General features: G+C 35.0%; 3 protein-coding genes across 5 annotated transcripts; 2 read left to right on the plus strand and 1 right to left on the minus strand.

Annotated features, from left to right (window-relative positions):
* The first annotated feature begins 340 nt into the window (after nt 1–340).
* Nucleotides 341–10,750, plus strand: abcd3a (ATP-binding cassette, sub-family D (ALD), member 3a). 3 transcript variants are annotated; one of them, XM_079601615.1, is made up of 23 exons: nt 341–620; nt 1,168–1,201; nt 1,554–1,652; nt 2,281–2,369; nt 2,871–2,940; nt 3,207–3,304; nt 4,198–4,321; nt 4,441–4,497; nt 4,582–4,724; nt 4,808–4,877; nt 5,646–5,715; nt 5,806–5,903; nt 6,046–6,137; nt 6,265–6,356; nt 6,449–6,515; nt 6,607–6,670; nt 7,161–7,238; nt 7,336–7,401; nt 7,488–7,577; nt 7,690–7,809; nt 8,277–8,381; nt 8,508–8,564; nt 9,423–10,750. In XM_079601615.1, exons 1-23 carry the CDS (start codon nt 511–513, stop codon nt 9,498–9,500), a joined length of 1,971 nt encoding a protein of 656 aa, XP_079457741.1. In that variant the 5' UTR covers nt 341–510; the 3' UTR covers nt 9,501–10,750. The 3 variants fall into 3 exon arrangements, with proteins under 3 accessions (XP_079457741.1, XP_079457742.1, XP_079457743.1); XM_079601616.1 differs by lacking the exon at nt 2,871–2,940 and adding an exon at nt 2,514–2,583 and having other exon boundaries at nt 405–620; nt 9,423–10,236; XM_079601617.1 differs by lacking the exons at nt 341–620; nt 1,168–1,201 and having other exon boundaries at nt 1,565–1,652; nt 2,514–2,940; nt 9,423–10,236.
* A 907-nt stretch (nt 10,751–11,657) lies between these two features.
* Nucleotides 11,658–17,044, plus strand: acp5b (acid phosphatase 5b, tartrate resistant). The gene is made up of 6 exons (XM_079602055.1): nt 11,658–11,867; nt 12,047–12,237; nt 14,026–14,153; nt 14,240–14,431; nt 16,275–16,422; nt 16,613–17,044. Exons 1-6 carry the CDS (start codon nt 11,798–11,800, stop codon nt 16,868–16,870), a joined length of 987 nt encoding a protein of 328 aa, XP_079458181.1. The 5' UTR covers nt 11,658–11,797; the 3' UTR covers nt 16,871–17,044.
* A 543-nt stretch (nt 17,045–17,587) lies between these two features.
* On the minus strand, nt 17,588–22,133 carry f3a (coagulation factor III, tissue factor a). Its single transcript, XM_079602056.1, has 6 exons — nt 21,856–22,133; nt 21,603–21,711; nt 20,543–20,736; nt 20,265–20,449; nt 19,104–19,272; nt 17,588–18,667 (listed from the first exon to the last, which is right to left on the minus strand). Exons 1-6 carry the CDS (start codon nt 21,932–21,934, stop codon nt 18,522–18,524), a joined length of 882 nt encoding a protein of 293 aa, XP_079458182.1. The 5' UTR covers nt 21,935–22,133; the 3' UTR covers nt 17,588–18,521.
* Between the last annotated feature and the right edge of the window lie 278 nt (nt 22,134–22,411).

The following is a 22,411-nucleotide window of genomic DNA, read 5'->3' on the forward strand; positions in this document are numbered from 1 at the left end:
AAATGAAAATGTATCCAACAACATACGACAATTTTCTTTGTATAGCTTTCAAAAATAGAAAACGTCTGTTTAGTATGAAAGCTATAAAGATCGCGATGTCTCTTTAATGTGTTTTGTTTAATACCAAGGTAGTGTTTATTTGTGGATCGACTTATCTAAATATTGTAATTATAATATATAAAATAAGCCCGTTCTTTTAACCCCCTGGCTGTTTCGTTATGTTGTTAAAGCATAAAAATATGATAATAAAAGTTATAATCTACTAAAGTGAAATCTGTAATTTCCGAGTAAGACCTGTGTTACTTCAACATGGTTATTAATTAATTAGGCTTTATCTCCCGTAAGTAATGTGCACGGTTTCCTAAAGGGTTAAACACGGAGCAGGTTCATGATGATGGTGTGATGATGAGGTCATCATGAGTACGGTAGCCGGTAGAGGGATGGAATCTCTCTCTCTCTTCCGGGCTTGCTTGTGTGTGGCGCTGTTCTCGGACCGTCTCAGTAGGAAACATGGCGGCCGTCAGTAAGTACTTGACAGCGAAGAACTCCGCTGTAGCTGGCGGTGTCCTACTCGTTTTATACTTCATAAAGCAGAGACGAAGATCCGCTGGACTTAACAGGTATGTAAAAAAACGCACATAAAGTGTCTAATGCATGAATTCAGATAAGGGCTGGAGTTCAGTGTCAGAGTGACCCCAGCCAATTTAGTCTAGTTTAATGGCCATGTGTCAAAACCTAATATACTGCGATGCTCCAAATGTGCTGTCTAGGTAGGCACCTCTCTAGGTTTTATGACGCAGCCTATATCATGACCTTAAATATTGAAATACAATAATTTAAATCTAGATGAAGTTTATTGAACATGATTATTAATTGTTGCAGTCTCACTGTCCAACAAAGGACTCTTTCATAAAGGACAGTGTTCGTTGGACAAATGTTGCCACAGTTTGCATTAAAAAAAAAACATTTATAGTAGGTTTTTAGTGGTTGAACTAGTCTTGAACACCTTGAACTCACTCGATTTCTGAGTATTAAGCATACTTTTTCACCAACAAAAAAAAGCACTATTTATATAGCGCTTCATATTCAATATGATTAGACCTAATCAACTACTATTGTTTATGGGTGCTATTATTATTTTTTGATCCATGTCATCATTCTCAACAGGAAGAAGGGTTCTCCCAATGATCTGAACAGTGAGGTGAGAGAACTGTATGTGTAGTGTATATATATATATATATATACTATTATAGTATATATAATCTTCTGTATAGTCTTTTACTGGGTTTGCTGTAGTGTTCAAGGATAGTGACATCAAATCTGTTATTATCTGTTATCAAATCTGCTAGTTTTAATTGAGGTACTGAATATCCTTGAACAGAACTGTCTGATAGTCTGTACTTTTTTTCTGCAGTCTCACATTTTCACTATTCATATTTATTATTACTTAATAAGTGGCAATCATGATCTTTAGTTCAAGGTCTGGCTTTGTGAGACTATATTCCATGAGTTTCCTTTGACTTTCAACACTTGTTGTGTTTTAAAACCAACAGAAAGATGGCAAGAAAGAGAGAGCCGCTGTGGACAAGCTTTTTTTCATCCGGATTGCACGGATCCTCAAGATTATGGTGCCGAGATTGTTGTGTAAAGAGGTGAGAGTTGTAACCTACTTTTTAATGTGCCCATGTAATGGCTTGACGACAGTTGTTACTGAAACTGGAAGTTGAACTTTTTTTTTTTTTTTTGCTAATCAGAGGCAAGTGATTTTAGAAATTAATATTTTTATTTAACAAGGATGCATTAAATTGATCAAAAGTGACAGTAAGGACTTTTTACATGGTTACAAAAAAATGCATTTTAAATAAATGTTTAACTTTCTATCAAAGAATCCTAAAGTAAAAATGTGTCACGGTTTCCACAAAAATATTAAACAACTACAACATCGATAATCATACAAAATGTTTCTTGAGCAGCAAATCAGTATATTAGAATGATTTCTGATGGATCATGTGACACTGAAGACTGGAGTAATGATCCTGAAAATTCAGCTTTTCATCACAGGAATAAATTCCATTTAAATATATATTCAAATAGAAAATAGTTTTTTAAAATATTAATAATATATAATAATATTAGTTTTTACTGTATTTTTTTTATCAAATAAATATAGCCTTGGTGAGCTGAAGAGACTCCAACTCCAAACTTGTACATAATTTTGTGTGTAAATCTGCTAAATAAGTAAATGATTTCAGTTCATTATTGTTTTTCACGTTGTCACAGACATGGTACCTGTTCCTGATCGCAATGATGCTTGTGACTCGGACCTATTGTGACGTCTGGATGATTCAGAACGGCACTATGATTGAAAGGTACTGTGTGGATCTAGACTTCAAATGTGTTAGTGCTGTCAAATATATCACTATTTCACTTTGTGAAGATGCCAGGCACCCAGTTAAATATTGCTTTAATGTGATTTGATTCTTATTTATTTTTATTTTTGTAATCTTTGACAGTGGAATCATTAGCCGAGATATCAAATTGTTCAAGAGGCACTTTTATTCCTACCTGACTGTCATTCCTGGGGTAATTTACTGTATCTTCGTGTGCTGTGTGAACACTAATGTATTGTTCCAGATGTGGTGGCATCATGTAATTTACATCACTGAACCTGTCCATTGTGTTTCCTCACATGCTCACTTTTCAGATCTCCTCTGGTCTACAAATGTAGTCATGAATGTGTGCTTCCTTAAAGAGAATTTGCATTAATTTAGTTTTTCATGCACGTGAAGGAAAGAATTGCAGGATGTGTGTTTATTCCCTTCTGCATTAACCATGTCTGCATGTGTTTGTGTGCACGTTGTGGTTTGCAGTGCGATCATTGGTCGATCCACTGAAGGTTTCAAGAAGTACTTATACAACTTTATCACGGCCATGCCAATTGTAAGTTTCTGCTTTTTATCAGAGTCGGTAATTGTTCATAGTCAGAGGAGTTCTGAGAATATTAACAGTCTAATCTATGAATTCAACACTAAAACTGCTTCCCAATAACAACCTTAATATGTACTTCCTGTTGACATCAGCACTTTTATGACATCTTTGAGGCTAGAATGCATTTGTTTAATATCAGTGAGAGAGCTGCATGCAAGAATTGTATGAGTTTGTTGGTATAGAAACATGTTGTAAATGGTTGCATTTCAATCATTCAGATTGCCTTGGTGAACAACTTCCTGAAGTTGGGCTTGAATGAACTGAAGCTGTGCTTTCGTGTGAGACTTACCAAACATCTCTACGATGAGTACCTGAAGTAAGACCCATCACTGCCGTGACATTTGCACCTTTCACACAGCAATGCCGTTAAATTACCGTACAATTTCCAGAACGACGTTTTCCGTAAACACACAAACGTGCTGTTCACACATGCAATGGCATTCTGTCTTTTCACCAGTAAGATACCATCTTCGTCTAGCACATGTTTATAGAAAAACAATAAAAAACTTACCGTAAATAGCTTTATGATTTCCTCAAAGCAAACTTCTTACGTCAGCAAGTTCAGACCTCATAATTTTCATTCTTTGTTCACACACAGCATCATACCGATTATATCACAACTTCTCATACCGGGAAATTGCCAGAACTGATTTACCGGCATTTTTTAAAAGGTCCTGTTGTTTACATATGATCTCTTAGTATGTGTGAAAGGCGCAAATGTTCCAACTTAAATATTCTTTACAAAAATGGAAAAACTCCATAATGCTATTTTGCATTTTTAGCAATGCATTTTTATTATATTTGCTCATACTGGATTATGCTGGATTATGATTTATTAAAATGGATGCATTGACATTCAAATTCTGAAGTATTTAGTGTAAATATACATTTTTGTGAAAAATTTACTTATTTAAAATAAGTCTATAATGCTTTCATTTTGAGATGAATTAAACATTTTAGTCTTAAAAATATTAACTGACCACTATGTAAAAAAGGTCATGTAAATGTAAACATATATGAAAAATACTTTAAACAAAAAATATTATAAGTAACAAAACTAATATCAGCCAATAACCGATATGGTGCCAATATCAGGACACCGGATTGTCGCGGAGAGTCAACTTTTACCTCACTGAGTGATAGGACTGATGATTCTCTGAAGAAAATGTAAGAATCTAATTACTAATGTCACTCTCTTTGGGTTCTTAGGGGATATACGTACTACAAGATGGGAAACCTGGATAACCGCATTGCTAATGCTGATCAGCTGCTGACGCAGGATGTGGAGCGGTTCTGTAACAGTGTTGTGGAGCTTTACTCCAACCTCAGCAAGGTACGACACGCTTTTGTCTAAAATACCAGTTTTACTTTCCCATTAAGAGCAGATGTTTCTTTTATTTAGATGAACTGTGTTTGCAACGATTTTCTTTTACTTCCCTCACCCCTCTCCAGCCACTGTTGGATATCGGCTTGTACATATTCAAACTGACAACAGCAATCGGAGCTCAGGTGAGTTTAGGAAAGACGATGTGAAATTCTTCTTTGGAAAAATGCCACTGGATATTTTGAAGATCTGTTGGTCTCTTTACACAGGGTCCCGCGTCTATGATGGCTTACCTACTTATCTCCGGCCTCTTCCTGACCCGTCTGCGCAGGCCGATCGGTAAGATGACAGTGACCGAACAGAAGTACGAAGGAGAATACCGATACGTCAACTCTCGTCTCATCACAAACAGGTGACCTTTCCTAGTTGGATCTAGTATAGCTTTGTCTACTATAAATGTTTTTGCTCAAATGTTGATGCACACTTGTCTTACAGTGAGGAGATTGCCTTCTACAATGGAAATGTCAGGGAGAAACAGACCATTCATTCAACCTTCAAGAAACTGGTGAGTATGTGACCATGTGAATAATGTAATAATCACGATTAATCGATTTGACACCACTATATATCTCTGTTTTATTTATTTATTTATAAGTATTATTTATTTATTAATTTGATTAAGTTTGTATTATTATTTAATTAAAATATTAAGGCTATTGCGGCTTTGTTTCCAATCAAACCCTTTAGGATTATCTCCTGGAACAAAATTAGACGAGAAACACTGTTTTACAGATTTTACAACATTACTAATGTCCATATATCTTCATGATATGCGTCTGTTAACAGTACATGCATTTATGTTAATCGATTTGACAGCACTAATATATATATATACACACATTATATACAGTATTTACAAACTTTTATGTTAGATGCGATTAATCATGATTAATCGATTTGACAGCACTAATATATATATATACACACATTATATACAGTATTTACAAACTTTTATGTTAGATGCGATTAATCATGATTAATCGATTTGACAGCACTACTAACTAAAATCAGCTGTTTTAAATGATGCAAGTAAATTTAGGATTCACATACATTATGAAAAATCTTGTATTATATTATTTTTGTTTACATTTTAACAGTGTTATTACATTATTAGCGTAATGTAGCGTAATGAAATGAGCATCCACAAGTAAATATATATAATACTCTAATATCGGCCTATAATCTGTATGCTACCGATATAAACCCTTAAAATGAAGGTTTGCATGGCGTGGTTAATTTAATAGTTTATTGGCTGAACTGAGTTTGTTTGCAGGTCGATCATCTGCACAATTTCATCTTTTTCCGTTTCTCCATGGGTATGGTGGACAGCATTATCGCCAAGTGTAAGAGGAAGTTTCGTTATCTTGCCAAGATAACATATAAATACATGAACATGGACTGTAAAAGATGAATGTTGTTCTCTCTTGTTCCAGATTTTGCTACCGTTGTTGGGTATTTAGTGGTGAGTCGTCCATTCCTTAATTTGTCTCACCCTCGACACCTGACCAGCTCCCATGCTGAACTGCTGGAGGTAAAACTTCACTCCTGACATTGTGATTATTCCTAGTTTGTAGCCCTTGATTGCATTCACAATGCATGCTCTTTCCGAGCAAAACGTAATATTTATTTGAAATAATGAGATCCAGGGCTTGATTATCCATGTTCTCCTGCAGGACTACTACCAGAGTGGCCGAATGCTGCTGCGTATGTCGCAGGCGTTGGGCAGAATCGTCCTTGCAGGCAGAGAAATGACACGTCTGTCAGGGTAAAAGTTCACACATCCTCATCACATTGCATCAGCATGTTTCATTTAATTTAAATAAAAACTTGACGTTGTGTGGTACAAGTACAACACATTTGATGCTATAAAACGAGTTTGTCTTTCCCTTCAGCTTCACTGCTCGCATCACTGAGCTCATGAGGGTCCTGAAAGAGCTGAATTCTGGGAAATACGAACGCACCATGGTGTCTCATTCAGAGAAAGGTAAGCTTCTGAAACTCTCAAGCTCCAAAACAAACTTAAGAGAGATGCGTAGTTGATTTTTTAACTGTATGTTCATGGTTTTTCATGAACAGACACTTCAGAAAAGCTCACACTGATCCCTGGAAGTGGAAGAATCATCAACGTAGACCATATCATCAAGTAAGAGCAGCTTTCCTCAGTCCTCACAATTGCAGTGCTTCACCGTCAGGAGAACCAGCTATGATGAATTTAATATGTGATCTCTCATCAGGTTCGAACACACACCCCTGGCTACACCTAACGGAGACATTCTGATCAGAGATCTGAGCTTTGAGGTGCGTTCCACATGGTTATTACATGGTTTAATTTGATAGTTTAGTCGATTTTTGTCAGCTCATGACTTTTCTCTCACAATTTTGAAATTGATATCTGTTCACCGTTTATAAGTTCTACATTTTATAATGTAATTGTAATCGTAATTGCTTTTTTTTCTTGTAATTGCTTTTTTTTTCTTGTAATTGCGACTGTTTTTCATTATTTCATAATCACAAGATGATTTCATATCTTACATTTGCAACTTTTTTGTAATTGCAACTTTAATTATAACCATGTCTCGCAATTGTGACTTTTTTGGAATTGCAACAGTTTCTTGCATTTGCAACTTTTTTTCATAATTGTGAATAATCTTGCAATTCCAACTTATTCGTAAACTTAATTTAACAATTACCCTGTTTACTTTTTAGTCTGGCTTCCATCCCTGTCAGAGTGATGTTTGAACAGTGCGTGTATGTGTGTGCTCATCTCATTTTGTATTGCTCTTCAAAGGTGAAATCCGGAGCCAATGTTTTGGTGTGTGGTCCCAATGGGTGTGGAAAGAGTTCACTTTTCCGGGTTCTTGGAGAGGTGAGCACTTCTGTGGTACTCAGACTGGAATTCTGCCCTTGATTTTGGCTCTCTTCGATTTTGTCTTGTAAATGTTGGGTTGTCTGTCTCCCTCTAGTTGTGGCCACTGTTCGGTGGGAGCTTGACGAAACCAGAGAGGGGGAAGCTCTTCTACGTCCCTCAGGTGAAAAAAACCCCCCTCCTTCTCATAGCAGAACATCTGAATGGACCACAACAGCTGAATAACTTCCCTTTTATGTCTGCTTTCAGAGGCCTTACATGACCCTTGGCTCACTGAGGGATCAGGTGATCTACCCAGACACCCATGAGGACCAAAAGAAGAAAGGCATCTCTGACCAGGTACTGTAAACTAGTTTTTACGATATAAACTCCTGCAGTTCTTAAAAGTTTATAATGATCCATGTCTAGTTTTTAACATTTTCATTCCATCGTCCTGTTTTTTTTGTGGCAGGTGCTGAAGGAGTACCTGGATAATGTCCAGTTAGGACACATTTTGGAGCGAGAGGGATCATGGGACATCGTTCAGGACTGGATGGATGTGCTCAGTGGAGGAGAGAAGCAGAGAATGGCGGTAAACAAAGACATTTTTAACAAAGCCTGACATACAGTAAGGCAAAGTGACTTACAGCAGCTGCAGGGACAGAAGTCAAAGGAACAATACTGATATTGTATACTGACTTCTTCAGCTCATTAACATCCTGTTTTTGAACCACTGCACAAGAATTTGCGTTAAAGCCCAGATGTTTTACAATACTATTACACTACCACCTTTAGACTGACTGTACTCCTCCAATGACTCAGAAAGTTTCTATTTATTTCATTTCACATGATGTTATGATGGCAGCCAAGTGAGAGAAATCTGAGTTTCTTTAAAGAGTTCTCAACTTGTAATTTCCTAATGCGTAGCCCCGGCCACACTGAAATCTAGTTTGTCCGAAGTTTGTACTACCATTTTTGGGGGGATTAGTAAATTAGATTTGTTAGTAAATGAGAATTTAGAGATGTTTAAGGGTTTATAAAATGATGTTTTTTCCATAGATGGCCAGGCTCTTCTACCATAAGCCCCAGTTTGCCATCCTGGATGAGTGCACCAGTGCCGTGAGCGTAGACGTGGAGGATTACATCTACAGTCACTGCAGAAAGGTACCGGACATCGCATCACATCTGCGTTGAAGAGATTTCTCTATCCTAAAGACATTTCCCCTTCATATTTCAATACATTTTGCTGAAATGTCCCTGCTTGTGTGGTTTACTCTTTTTAATTGGCAGGTTGGCATCACCCTTTTCACAGTCTCACACAGAAAGTCCCTGTGGAAGCATCATGAGGTAAGATCAGTGGTGCTGCTCCATGATCAATATTTATTGGCGGTCACCATATGCTTAAAAGGTACTTCACGGCTGACAAAATGAGCTTTTAACACAACTTGGCTGTCAATTAAGTAGATAAAATATTTCAAGTTGGTGCTACCTTACTAGAGAAAACCGATTAAAAGGGCTGTTGTTTTCCCTTTTTGCTAAAATAGTTAGGAAAACTTCAACACCCATGATGCACTGGGCGTCAATGCCTTGTTTGAGTAGGAAATACTTCTTAGTAAACTTTTAGCCACAATGCTGTTGACTTGTATTGTTCCCAGGTGCAAGAATTCAAAGAGTAAACATTGAGCGAGAGAGTTAGGATTCCAGAGAAGGATCCAATAAGCATACAAACAGTGTTTGTAGTCTCATTTCAAAGTGGATGCCACTGTGTTTTAGGCCAACGGAGGGGGACAAACTGAAAGAAACTGCCATTTCATCAGTTCATTTGGAAAAACACTGTTGCGTACAAGAAACGAAACTGTTGGCATAGTGTTCCACTTCTACCATAATGCTGTTTAAAGGGTAGAGTAAAGTACGACGCAATTTTCATGGATAAACCTACTCTTACAATATCTGTTCTGTTAATAACCCTCCGATCCGACTTCCTGTGGGTGGGGATACAAAAATGCGGAAGTATAATCTATAGTTTTCACGAAAACCCTGAAGTGCGTTTTACGTCATCTTTTGGGACTTTTGCTGACTAATAAACATGAATTTCTCATAAACATTGTTCATTTTCATATACTACCAACATTGTAACGATACAAAGCGAGTTGAAGATTACCGAACTTACACTTCAAGCCCAAATTGTCCTTTTTTTCTTTACAGCACTACCTCCATATGGACGGCAGAGGAAACTATGAATTCAAACTCATCACCCCTGACACTGTGGAGTTTGGCTCTTAAAGAGGAGCGACAGCACTATACTATCAGCGGCCCTAGTTAGGGGTCCTAGCTATTTACTTCTGAAGGAGTCACATGCCAACCTAATCTAGGAGTTTGTTTTTAATCATCAATAACCTTTATGGGATGAAAATGTGTTTAGAAATGTATTAACACTACTTTTGTCCTCAACGATTGTACATAATTTTGTAATTTAAGCAGTCCAATTTAAAGGACATCCGTTAAGTACGCATGGGAACGTATACCAAGGAAATACGTCTTGTGTCTGTGCACTAAATGGTTTAATAAATGAAATGTGTCTGTATAGGGTCAAACCAATCAATGCCAGCGACTGAACCGAAAGTTTAATATGTTAGAAGCAGGATAATGAACTATTATTGCCTTTTTCTCATCAGCTTAACTTTCATTATGAATTCTTTAAGCTACTAAGTGGCCTTAGTGTTCACTGCAGCATGGTTGGGCGTTTTGGATGTGTGCGAGTTGCTTTTTGGTGCACTTTACCTGGCATGGTGATTTGAAAAACCAGGAATCCGTGTGAAGAACAACTGTTCGATGAGAGGTTGCCTATGCACTTGTTTACTCCAGCTTTGTTGGCATTTCTTGATGTGAAAGGAATCTTTCTCTGCAGAACGGTTGTTGTACGTAAGAACTGTAAGAAACGTCATTGTCGTAGCACTTCACGCATCAAGCAAATGAACCACTTTGCTGTATGTTTTCATTAAAAAAGATTGATACTATGAAGTCTGCCATTTTTTTTTTTGTCTTGAAGAAACGGTTGTAGATTGTGTTGATGATTTCCAGAGAGTGTGTCAATTCCGTTGAACTGGTTTATTGCACATTATGAGGCTGGTTACTTTAGGAAATCTTTGAAAAGACGAATGTTGACCTTTAACATGCATCAAATGTAAGTGAAAGGTCATTCTGATTAGATGTTCCTTTGACCTTTCACCCTCCACATGACAATGTATTTTAACAAAGTCACCTGTTTTTGGCCAAAGGTGGTAAAACACAAACTCAGACATCTTATTGGGCAACAGTAATACTAAGGAATTGTGCTATTTGATATTTTAAACTACAATCCATCTTATTTTATTGGTTTTAAAGTTTTTGTCTTTGGCATTATTGTGTTTTTTAGTACCGTTGTACAAGCACTTTACCATGGTACCGCATGGAAGACTGCAATGGTTTTGTAGCGTAGGCTGTGCACGACTTGCTATTCAGTGTATGTTAATGATTTATGAGATCTGCTGGATAGCTTCTACTCTAAACTAACCAGAGGCTTGCAAAACGCAGATCTGCGTGATATGATATGAAAGGTTGGTATATTACAAATGGATCACTAAACAGAATTTCAGAATAACTGTGGTGTGGTTGTCATAGTAACACACTGGAAACGTATTTCATAGAGAATTAAAAATGTATGTGAAATATTGATTATTATTATTTCTTATGTATTTAAAATAAAAATAATATAGAAAAGTAGATATGATTTTTTTTTATAATATATAATAATTGAATTAATATGATTTATTCTTATTATTAATTAATCTCTTGTTTGTAATTGTTAATAGGATTGATTATAAATATAATTTAAAATGGTTAATATATACAATAATTAACAAGAAAAATATATTATTTTACACACACACACATATATATATAACACTGTTGTAAGTGCAGTAAAATATTTAATATTCTTATTTAAAATTATAATTAGCAATAATAAAGAAAAATACATTTTGATATGATTACTAATTTAATTTATAATAATAGTAGTTATGATAAAAGCACTCTTGTTTTGTTGTAACTAAAAAAAATATCATATTAAAAATCATTTTAAATGATAATATAAATAAAAATAGTATAGTTATTATTTTTACAGTCGAAAATAATAATTATTTTTATTTTTAATTATTAGTATACACTTTTGGTAGCTGATCTTATTTAAAAAAAATATATATATTACAATTAAAAATAACTTGTATTAAATTATTCTTATTACCAGCAACAAATTAATATAAGTAGTTTTACTAATACTGCTATTGTGTTTCTACGCACTTTTTTTCTGATAGCTGATGATAAAATGCATTTGTTTACAGTGTAAACTGGTGAACATTGTCCTCTGCATCATGTGCTTCTCTCTTTCATGCAGAGCTCAATACAGGAAGCTTGTCATAAACCACATCTAGTTTCCCTTTAGATGCAGAGAATAGTGTTGAGCTGTTTGTGGCTCGCCAGTGTCTGTGTCTCTTTACACTGTGACCGTTTCCAGGATCAGATCAGCCATCTGAAGGCATGAAATGGCGTGGTTGGCCTTCCTTCTTATCTCCTGCCTTCAGACATTCAGCCCATGTCAGGCGAATGAACAAGGTAGAGTATTTCTGATGTATTTTCTTCCTGATTTCTTAACATTTTAAAACGTCAACAAGTGTAATCGTATACCTGGCCACGTGATTACTAGTGCAGACAAACCGGTTCAGTAAGACGTTTCCATGTGATCTAGCATGTCTGTTGAATGTGCTTTGATATAAAGTCTTATTTCTCTCCAGCTTTTCTAAGGTTTGTTGGGATTGGAGATTGGGGTGGACTTCCTTCATACCCCTACTACACGCCACATGAGTTTGACACCGCCAACGAGCTGGGCAGAATTGCTGAGAGCTCAGGTCTGGATTTTGTCCTCAGTCTTGGAGATCATTTCTACTTCAGTGGGGTCAGGGATGTAGATGACACTCGCTTTAAGGTGATCAAGTTTTATCTTCTCCTGCATTTATTTATTCAAGTCGCCATGAAACGGAAGCTGTGGTAGTCTTTTCTTCCCTATTGTGACATGTATCTTAGTGAAAATATAGGGCTGGACTCGATTTTGTCTATTGGGAATTGACTGGATGGTTGTGGTTTGCTATTGGTTGATCTCATGTGAGTGACAGGTTGCCCCGCCCTCATGCCAGTAAACACATCATCAGAGAAGAGAAGTGATGTCGCTGCAAGAGGAAGAGGAAGATTTAAGGGGAAGAGTTAAAAAACAATTTATAATAAATACTGCAATGTTCCTTTAAAAACTGAATTGTCAATGTCATGGTGACTAAGTTCTTGTGAAATTACCTTTGAGGTATCCATCATGTAAAGTACAAGGTTTCCTCAGGTTGACATGAATAGCTTCCAGGTTTGATGTCTGGTGTTGATGATGTAACTAGGATGAGACAGGTTGGAGAGCAGACAGTGGGACCGGAGAGGGTACTTTAGTCTTTACACAGGACATGCTATATAGTTTGTGTGAAAGACAAATAGGTCCCTCTAGTGGTAGAGGAACAGAACACACTCAAGCTTGTGCCTTCTTTACTGTAGTTTGTGCATAGTAATGATAGTTTTACCCCACAAATCAAACTGGATGGCTCCTTGTCACCATATTTAGAGAGATGCAACTATACGGTAATTGTTATCAGTAACATAAACACATTTAGAAACTATAAAATAAAAGAAATAAAAATATTACAAAAAAGTGCCAAGGTACAGTGAGGTTTCAGATGGTAATGCCATTGTTCTGAATGATACCATATGAATTAACCATTGTGTTTTATTTTATTTTATTTGGTTTACTTGTTGCATTTGTATTAGGACCAAAGTAAGCACAAGTAAAACTGGTTGTTCACTGTATTTACTTCAGTGTAAATAAAGTAATTGTTAATAGAAGCCTAAACAAATTTAAAAACTCTAAAATAAAATACAATAATAAAATAAAAGTATCATGGTACAGTGAGGCTCCAGATGGTAATACCATAGTGCTTTCATATATTCTCTACCACGGTCCTGAATGATATCATATGCACAAACCATTTACATATTTTACAAAAATAAAAAATTACTTATAGCATAATGTACTTTTATAAACTTTTATTAATAATGATTACTTTTATTTATTTACAATATTTAATATTTTAAAATATTTACAATATTTTTTAATATATATTTAGAAAAATGTATAATAATAAAATGTGCACTATATAATATTTAATATTTTAAAATGTTTAAAATTATTTAAAAATATATATATATATAAAAATTCAATTACATAATGTAATTTTATTTTACTAATATATACAGGTGTGTGTGTGTGTGTATAATACAATATAATATATAATACTTAATATTTATATATGCAATTATATATAAACTATATATAAAATGTGTGCGTGTGTGCAGACATTTATATATATATATAAGACTTCAGATGCAAAAGCCTCTGAGTGCCATCTGAAATTTTCTTCTAGAATTATAATTTTTATAAAGTTTGTATTTTTATGTTCAGTTATTTCACTTTAATGGCAGTGAAAATTACCTATTAATTGTCATTAAAGTGAAATTACTGAACTTAAATATATGAGCTTGATAAAAATGCTCATTTTAGAAGAAAATTTAAAAATTTCAGATGGCACTTAGAGGCTTTTGCATATATATATATAAAACTTATAATGTATAATATATAGTTTTCTAAAATTATGTTCTAATGATGCTCTAATAAAATCTTCAGTCTACCTACGAGAGTGTGTTCTCTCATCCCGCGCTGATGAACGTGCCATGGTACCTGGTAGCAGGAAATCACGATCACCGTGGAAACGTGTCAGCCCAGATCGCCTACTCAAACAGATCTGAAAGATGGTGAGTCAGAGGTCAAAGGTCAACATCTGTGCATTAAAGAATGTAAACATGAACCTGTGGTGTGAGCTGCTGTTAATGTTTGGCAGGATCTACCCCGACCTCTATTATGAGCTGAACGTCAAGGTTCCTCACAGCAACACGTCCATCACAGTCCTGATGATCGACACAGTGGTTTTGTGTGGCAACACGTATGACGGGCTTGACCCGGTGGGTCCCGAGGACTACGTGGCTGCCAACCAACAGCTAAAGTGGATCGAGCAGAAACTTCAAAATACCAGGTGAGATATTAGCACAAGAACAGTAGTTAATTAACACCCAAATGCAAACACTTGCACAAGCGCCCGGATATCTAATATAGGTGAACAAACAACACTGAAATCCAGTGTTTAGTTTTTTACTGGGCAAACATTAGTCCTGTAACAGGAATTTTAGGGCATGTTTTAAAGGCCCTGACCTGTCACACTCCTTTCACTCCTCCGTTGTCACATTCCTTCACTTATTCTCTCTCACTCTTTCACCGCCTCAGATCCGCCCTCACATTCTCTTACATCCCAGATAGGACCTGGAAAACACTCCAGGCATTCTTGTCTAAAAAAAAATATGACCAAGTCTTTAAGACAAAGTTCACCCAACAATTAATTCTGTCTTTATTGTCAACATAAATGCTGTTATGTTTTGTGCGGAACACAAGAAGAAACGTTTAACCCATATAAAGTATCATATTTCATACATGAATTTCTAAGGCCTCTAAATTATCAATACGATCAAAACTGAAAAATACAATATTCTATATGTGTTCTGTCATCTGTGTTTGGTAGTTTATGCTTTTTTTGCAAGCAAAAGGCCTTTTACTTTAGTAAAACATTGTGGTACTTGTCTTTTTGCTGAGAAATATATAATGATTTTTATAAGTAAAGGTAAGAATAACTTTCATATTGTTATTAATGAATATTTACTGAACAGAAAACACTTAGGTTTACTTGATACATATTTTTTTGAGGAAGATCATACTAAAATGTATCAAATATGCATCAGGTTTTTGATGAAAATGAATTTGAACATCTCTCAATCTTCATTGCATTGCATTTTATATTTTTCCCCCACAATCAAAAGAGCTTTGATCATAAATATAAGCGGTTAAATATCATCTTATTAACACATATTATCGGGAGATATAGAGTGACAACTGATAGTAATATGCATTTTATGTGAGTAGTCGGTTATACTATGGAGCCACTAAAGAGAAATAATAATGTAATTCTGAGAAAAAATTATATGCAAATATTTTTGGTGTTCTCTCGCAAATGTTTTGCGTTCCTCTGAGAAACTTCCCGTTCTCTTGCACAATGTTTGAGTTCTTTGCGAGTGAACAAAAGTTTTGAAATATATATTTTTTCCTCCATCTCTTATTTTTTCCTCCACCATGTTTCTTTAGATGCTCTGTATTTATACTGTTATGATAATCTTACTGATTTCTTCGTACTTTTTGGCCATATAAATAACATCTATACTACATATTTTTGCTCAGAATAAAATTTAGGCCTCTGAATAATATTGATACTCTCACTGTCATAGCCTACTATAGGCCTATGGGCCATAAAAGCCTGATGTATCAAATATGATATGCAAACGTTTGTTTCTTTTCTTATATTTTGTCTAAAGGTTCAATACACTGTTCCGTTAAAATTATATTTGTATTTTTTTCTGACGATTATTTCATATTTCAGGCTTTACATGGTTAAATAATCATACAGCTCTGACTCTTTTCCATACAAGGACAGTTTATAGTACTAATACATGTACATCAAACCTTTTTTAATTGCCCAGTTTTATGAATTGAAAACACAATTCTTACGAGTGAATACTTGTTAACAGATCCTGAAAAAGGACGAAAGGTTAAGCGCCTGAGAGGATTGTGTTTAATGTAGAAACTGTTAGCAGCCAGATAAAACTAAAGTCAAGCCGCACATGCCCTCACACGTGCAGGGGGAAAAATACAGTAAAACCCCCCCGAGAATTAAAGCGGCATGCACGTTTGTTTAACACATCAGAAAGTCAAGCAAAGTTGATATTCATCAAATGCTTTTATAATAAATGCATCTTTTGGTTTCTAATCCTCAGGTCAGATTTTGTCATTGTGGCCGGTCACTATCCAGTCTGGTCCATTGGCCATCATGGTCCGACTAAGTGCCTGGTCTCGAAACTCAGACCCCTTCTGAAGAAGTACGGAGTCTCTTTATATCTGTGTGGTCATGACCACAGTCTACAGGTCGGTATCTTGAACATCACATTATCGTGTAACAGGAAATCAAGCAGCTTTTTAATAAAGCATTGTAATAAGCAAATGCATTAAAGTGACTTCTAAGTGTTTAACATTGTGGCTGTTACTGTATTGACCAATCAGCATTAAGCAATGGAACTTTAACGATGTTCTAAAACGTATATTTCTGTTTCATCAGTTCATCAGAGAAGACGATAGAAGTTCGTATGTTGTCAGCGGAACCGGAGTTGAAGAGGATATTTACACTGGACACAAGAACAGCTTCCCGTCCTCCTGGCAACTTTTCTCCAACATGGTGAATCAGACGACAGGAGCGTTTGTGTACTTCGAGGTCGATACGAATGAGATGCTGATAAGTTACATCCAGCCAGACGGGAAGTGTGTGTACCAGACATCCGTCCCTAAGCGCAAAAGTCCAACTTTGACATCATCATAGCATTTGTCCTAGTCTGCTTTTAATAAACACAACAGTCACTTTGGCGAAAGTCCCTTTTTAAATTGCACTAATAGTTCTGTTGTATATTTTATTTGAATATAAACTGTTGTTTTTACTTACATTCCTGTTTAGTTTGCGGTGAACAAAATAAAACATTTATATTTCATAAAAAGTAATTTGCTCCTGACTCACTTACTGAAATGTAACATATATATATATATATATATATATATATATATATATATATATATATATATATACACACAAACATGTATATTCTTTAAATGTATACATTAAATTTAAAAGAACATATATATATATATATGTATAATTTGGGGTGTAACGATACCCTCATGTCACGATTCGACACATATCACGATACTGAACTCACAATACGATATTATTGCGATACACCAAGACATATGATAAAAGGTAAACAAACAATGTACTGTTGATTAAAACACTAAATTTGATATTACATTGTGGGTGTAAATTAATAGGCTTGGACTTGGTGCGAAGGACAATGGTGAGAGTAAAAATATTCATGATTTTGAAGCTGAAAATACAGAATTATTTTAGACGAATATGCTTGCACTCCGTCACTGACTAGATATATTGAAAATTATCTAGGCCACTTTTACTGGTAACATAAGCGTTGCATTATTATACATACCGTTGTAGTTTAATGTAGTACTGACACTAAAACTCTGAAAACTTGAATTATTTCTCACACAGTAATTTTTTATTTTGGGTGAACTATACACAATACATATTGTCACTATCCACGATACATATTGTTGCATTTTTGAATTGCAATATATTGTTACACCCATAATATAATATATATAAAACAACTTGGACCTGTAAATATTTAACAGTTGATTCACATTTAATGTAACTCTACTAACTTACAATTGGGGGCGCCATTGAGCTATTTAACATCTTTATATCTGAGTTTGATCTTTCTAACTGAACATGCATACGCCATTATACATAACATGTTCTTTGAAGTAAGACAATATAAAGGCAAAGATCTGAATGCTGATTAGTCCACATGTGTATTTTTGTATATTTATTTATTTGTGTGTGTGTTTTAAATCCACATCTGTACCATTCTCACTGTATTCACAGGTCTGAAGTATAATGATAAAGTTTATGCACCAAAATGGCAACAATACACCAGATATAACATTATTTTTATATTAATGGTTAGCCATGTACAGTTGCAATGTGATAAAATTTAAATTAAAAGAGCGTTTCACTATTACAACAAAAAAATACGTTAAAAAAAGAATACAGTTTCCAATATTGGCTAAAAAATAAATTAGTTCTTTCATTTCATAAAATATGATCTGATTTTGATTCTCCCAAGTGTGTACAAAAAAAACATTTCTTAAATCATACAGTATTTTCCATTTGTTAGCAAGTAGATTAAATTAGGCAGTGCTTATAAAAATGTTTTTACATTACACTTCAGTGCCAGACTAAAGAACCCACCACCTGACAGTCTTGTCTTGCTAAATTATATGTCTAACATATCTACATTTTGAGGTTTCACAGAAACACTATTTTTTTTTATAGAAAAAGGCACACCATCCTCCCTTCATAAGGGAGTCTAATTTAGACGTACCAAAAAGAGCATCCGCATTCCTCACACACCGTTCAATGGTAATCCCTCTTTTCCGGTGTTTTTCGGTTGCTTTCTTCGCCTGCAGCACATCACGATGACAATAATGATTGTTGTTATTGCCAGAATGATAATGAAAATGGCTCCGACGATGACACCCGTGCCGTACTCTGCAAAAACATTACATCATCGTCATTATGGTCACACAAACACTAGATTCAATGATGAGTTTGATTGGACACCACAGGAATTTTGCCGTTCTATTGGTCCCAAGACGCTGATATGATTCATTGACAAGTCACTATCATAATCCGCCCAACAGACACATTTCTTATCAATTATGAGTTGCATTAAATGTGTTAGTGCTGTGAATCACACATTCGAGTCCATATAATCCTCTGATATGATACTATATCAGCTATCCGACACTTCATAAATGGATGCGTTTCAGCGAGAGTCCAGATCAGGGGAGTGAGTCTATTTTGGGAAAATGATTCATTCCCTATCAAACAAAATTCCCAACGTTTGCTTTTCCTGAGATTGTTGTGCTGAAAATCCCTGACAGACCAAGTTGAAGTCTTGTTACTTAAAGAGTGAAAGCGTTACCTTCAAAGACAGATGTGCCTTCTTCCGGAGAGCACTGGATGTGGCTGAGTTCCCCGTGTTGTTTGTCCTGACCGCGGGACGGGAGGTAGACCTGAATGTTGAAACAGTAACTCACTCCTTGGTCCAAATCCGTCAGCTCAATGATGCTGCTTTTACTGGTCTTCTCTTTCTGAAGAGGCAAACACATAAAATGATGTATAATACGTATAATGGATCGTATAGGTAACACTTTACGGCAACACTTATTTTACAGTGGACACCTTAAAATGAAGTGTAATAAGGTCCCATTCCTTAAGGTTTTAACAATTAGCAATACATTTGTTACAGTATTTATTGACCTTTGTTAACGTTAGTTAATAAGATCATTGTAACATCATGTTAACACATCTAGAACTAATGTTAACAAGTGTATGAAATAAGACTGCATTTATTTGATATACGAGATAGGAGTAAAACAATAATACTGTGAAATGTTTTCTATTTTAAGATATTTTAAAATGTAATTTATTCCTGTGATGCAAAGCTACATTTTCAGCATCATTACTCCAGGCTTCCGTGTCACATAATCCTTCAGAAATCATTCTGATTTGATGATTTACAGATCAAGAAACTCTTATTTTTTGTGGAAATCATGATTAAAAATTTTCCGGATTCTTTGATGAAATCGACAAAAATATGTATTTAAGATAGAAATATTTTGTAACATTTGTCTTTACTGTTACTTTGGATCAATATAATGCATCTTAGCTGCATAAAAGTATCTATTTATATATATATATATATCTTACTGACCCGAAACTTTTGAATAGTAGTATAGATTATTTGGCAGAAACTAGTTATATATAGTAACTATAGTATATTTTTGTAGCTGGCATGTCTTGTAGCTGGCATTGTGCCCTATGATATCATGGTGAGTAAAACATATATTTTTTATAATTGTCAGATTTATATATATATATATTTGTGGAGGAAGCTTTTAGTCTCTAACTGAAGAACATGTGGATGGTTCATTTTCATTTAATATCTAATGCAAGGTGCTAAAACAGTTAAATGACTTTGTGTTTATTATTTAGTTAACATGGTATAAATCCGGATTGTAATTTACAAAGTGGCAAAAGCGCTCAGAAAAGAAATATAGTACATTTGACAGACAACACTAACCTTTCCTGTGCTCTTGGCTTTCCTGTAGGTAACCTTATAAAGCAGGTCGTCCCCAAAAACATCCCTAATATTCAGTCTCTCATTACGATTTTTAAAGAGAGCTGTGGGGACATCCGTCACAAACAGCGTCGTCATCCTCATGTCATTGTTTACTTCTATTTTAAACTCTGGTCTGCCGATGAGAGCTGAAAGACAATCAAAGAAGATCATCTTTATAATTGGTTCAACATCTTCATGTCATTAAATAGAGTGTAAAGTTGGTTGTTGAGAATACTGACTGTCATAATAAGGGGAGAATCTCTCAGAAGTGACATGAGGGAACTCAACCAAATCCGAGGAGACGCCCCGCTTGGGTTCAGACAGGATGTCGGCGTTGTAACTGGCCTTCAGGTTTTTTAACTCCGCAGTCAGGTCGCATTCAGTTTCCATAGTCCTGATACAGTGTGGCGTTCGTTCTCTGTCCTTGCCGATTCTACAATCATTTACACAGACATTTAGAATGTATAGACAACTTTTGGAAATGTTAAATCACATTACATGACAATTAGTGACAGGTTGGTGCCTGCTGTAACAAGTCAAGGGTGTGGAACTATGCTAGAGTTGCCAAATCTACACATGTGAGAGCATTTTTTGTTCATAAAGATGTTTATGGGTTACACATTAATAAAAGATTGTCTAAAATGTAAATTGTAAGTTTATTCGCTGCCTTAAAAAGTGGTTCCAAAGTTACAACATGCAGAGTTAAATCCAATGCACTTTTTTTGTCCACTTTTGATTAAATTAGTGGTGAACACTAGTAGAAAATTGAGTATAAATGGCAGAAATTATTTTGACATGTTAAATAGATGGTAACAAATTAGAAAATCCATAATATACACTTTAATTGCCCATACACCATACACTTTTATTGGTTTATGGCCATGCTGAGATTACATCGTGAGAAACCTTTTGAGATAATCAATGAATTATGACTTGATTGGTCAGAATCAATATGATCTAAGTAATATTAGATAACTGCAATACTACTAACATTATTGTGTTAAAATAATACATTATGTGCTACATAAAAAAGCTCTATGTACATTTCACTTTTATATTAAACTTGGGGAGGCTGTAAAAGATTTAGACCATTTTCACTATGGTTTTCTGACTATATATTTTGATGTGATGTAATGAATTACATTGATGTACAAATTGAAATTACGTTATAAGGAGGAAATTACGTTATAACGTTACGTTATTCCTGCATATTTTTGATAGCTATAATACTGCATTCAGAAAAAGGAATGTAATACCAAACCACCTGACTAACTGTATTGTAATAAAAACATGACTTACTCTGAAAATTCAACAGTGTAGGAATAATTCGTTGGGTTTGGACTCCATGTTAACATGGATTTAAAATTGAAAGAGGACCAGGCTACTCTCTGTGCTTTTGGAAAGATGTCTATAAAAAGAGCAGAGCAAATGAATCAATTAGATTGTTTAAAATAACACATTAACTAAAATAAAACGATAGAAATGGTTTAAAATAGCTGGTTAAACAACTGAATAACACGCATACAGTCATTGTCACAGGTAAGAGACTCACCTGAGGCGAGAGCCTTCGTGAAAAATGAAACCAGAACCAATACAAGCACGCGAAATTTCCTTTGCCTGTTGCTTTCCATGTTGTCCCAAGGTGACAGTACTAATCCAACTACAGTACGAAGACCAAATAAAACTCCTTTAACCAGGTAGGATACAAATCTGATAGTGTATCCAGCTCCCAAGTGGTTTATAACGTCCTCCTGATTGTGTGTGTGAGCGCAACAAACCCAGTCAGACCATTTGGTATTCGAGTGAGACTAATTAAGCCCCGCCCTCTAGGAAAAGTGGGTCTGTCCACTTATGCATATGACCATTTATGGATTTCCGCATTGACATAGTTGCCTAATTCACAAAATGACCAAAGAGTAATAGCGTTTAAATAACGCACGTTTAAAAGGAAATAAATATTATTTATTTATAAAATAATATGTATTTATTTGTTTTTAATTATTTTAGTTTAGTTTATTAATTATGCAGTTGCTTTGAAATTGACCCCCACAGAAAAACTATTTATTTAGTTAGTTTATTTGTGAAAGTCCATTTATATATAGACACTT

Source organism: Phoxinus phoxinus (genome assembly GCF_949152265.1).
Source record: "Phoxinus phoxinus genome assembly, chromosome: 24".
In the NCBI taxonomy this organism is placed as follows: Eukaryota; Metazoa; Chordata; class Actinopteri; order Cypriniformes; family Leuciscidae; genus Phoxinus; species Phoxinus phoxinus.

What these genes read in the sequence shown, in the direction of transcription:
- f3a (XM_079602056.1), bottom strand. Translation starts at nt 21,934, where the DNA reads ATGGAAAGCAACAGGCAAAGGAAATTTCGCGTGCTTGTATTGGTTCTG. An exon ending in AAGCCAAGAGCACAGGAAAG is followed by an intron (nt 19,273 to 20,264) that starts GTTAGTGTTGTC and finishes TTGCCTCTTCAG; the next exon opens with AAAGAGAAGACCAGTAAAAG. An exon ending in AGGCACATCTGTCTTTGAAG is followed by an intron (nt 18,668 to 19,103) that starts GTAACGCTTTCA and finishes ATGTTTTTGCAG; the next exon opens with AGTACGGCACGGGTGTCATC.
- acp5b (XM_079602055.1), top strand. Translation starts at nt 11,798, where the DNA reads ATGGCGTGGTTGGCCTTCCTTCTTATCTCCTGCCTTCAGACATTCAGC. An exon ending in TCAAACAGATCTGAAAGATG is followed by an intron (nt 14,154 to 14,239) that starts GTGAGTCAGAGG and finishes AATGTTTGGCAG; the next exon opens with GATCTACCCCGACCTCTATT. An exon ending in CAGAAACTTCAAAATACCAG is followed by an intron (nt 14,432 to 16,274) that starts GTGAGATATTAG and finishes TCTAATCCTCAG; the next exon opens with GTCAGATTTTGTCATTGTGG.
- abcd3a (XM_079601615.1), top strand. Translation starts at nt 511, where the DNA reads ATGGCGGCCGTCAGTAAGTACTTGACAGCGAAGAACTCCGCTGTAGCT. An exon ending in CCCATGCTGAACTGCTGGAG is followed by an intron (nt 5,904 to 6,045) that starts GTAAAACTTCAC and finishes GTTCTCCTGCAG; the next exon opens with GACTACTACCAGAGTGGCCG. An exon ending in CCCTGTGGAAGCATCATGAG is followed by an intron (nt 8,565 to 9,422) that starts GTAAGATCAGTG and finishes TTTTCTTTACAG; the next exon opens with CACTACCTCCATATGGACGG.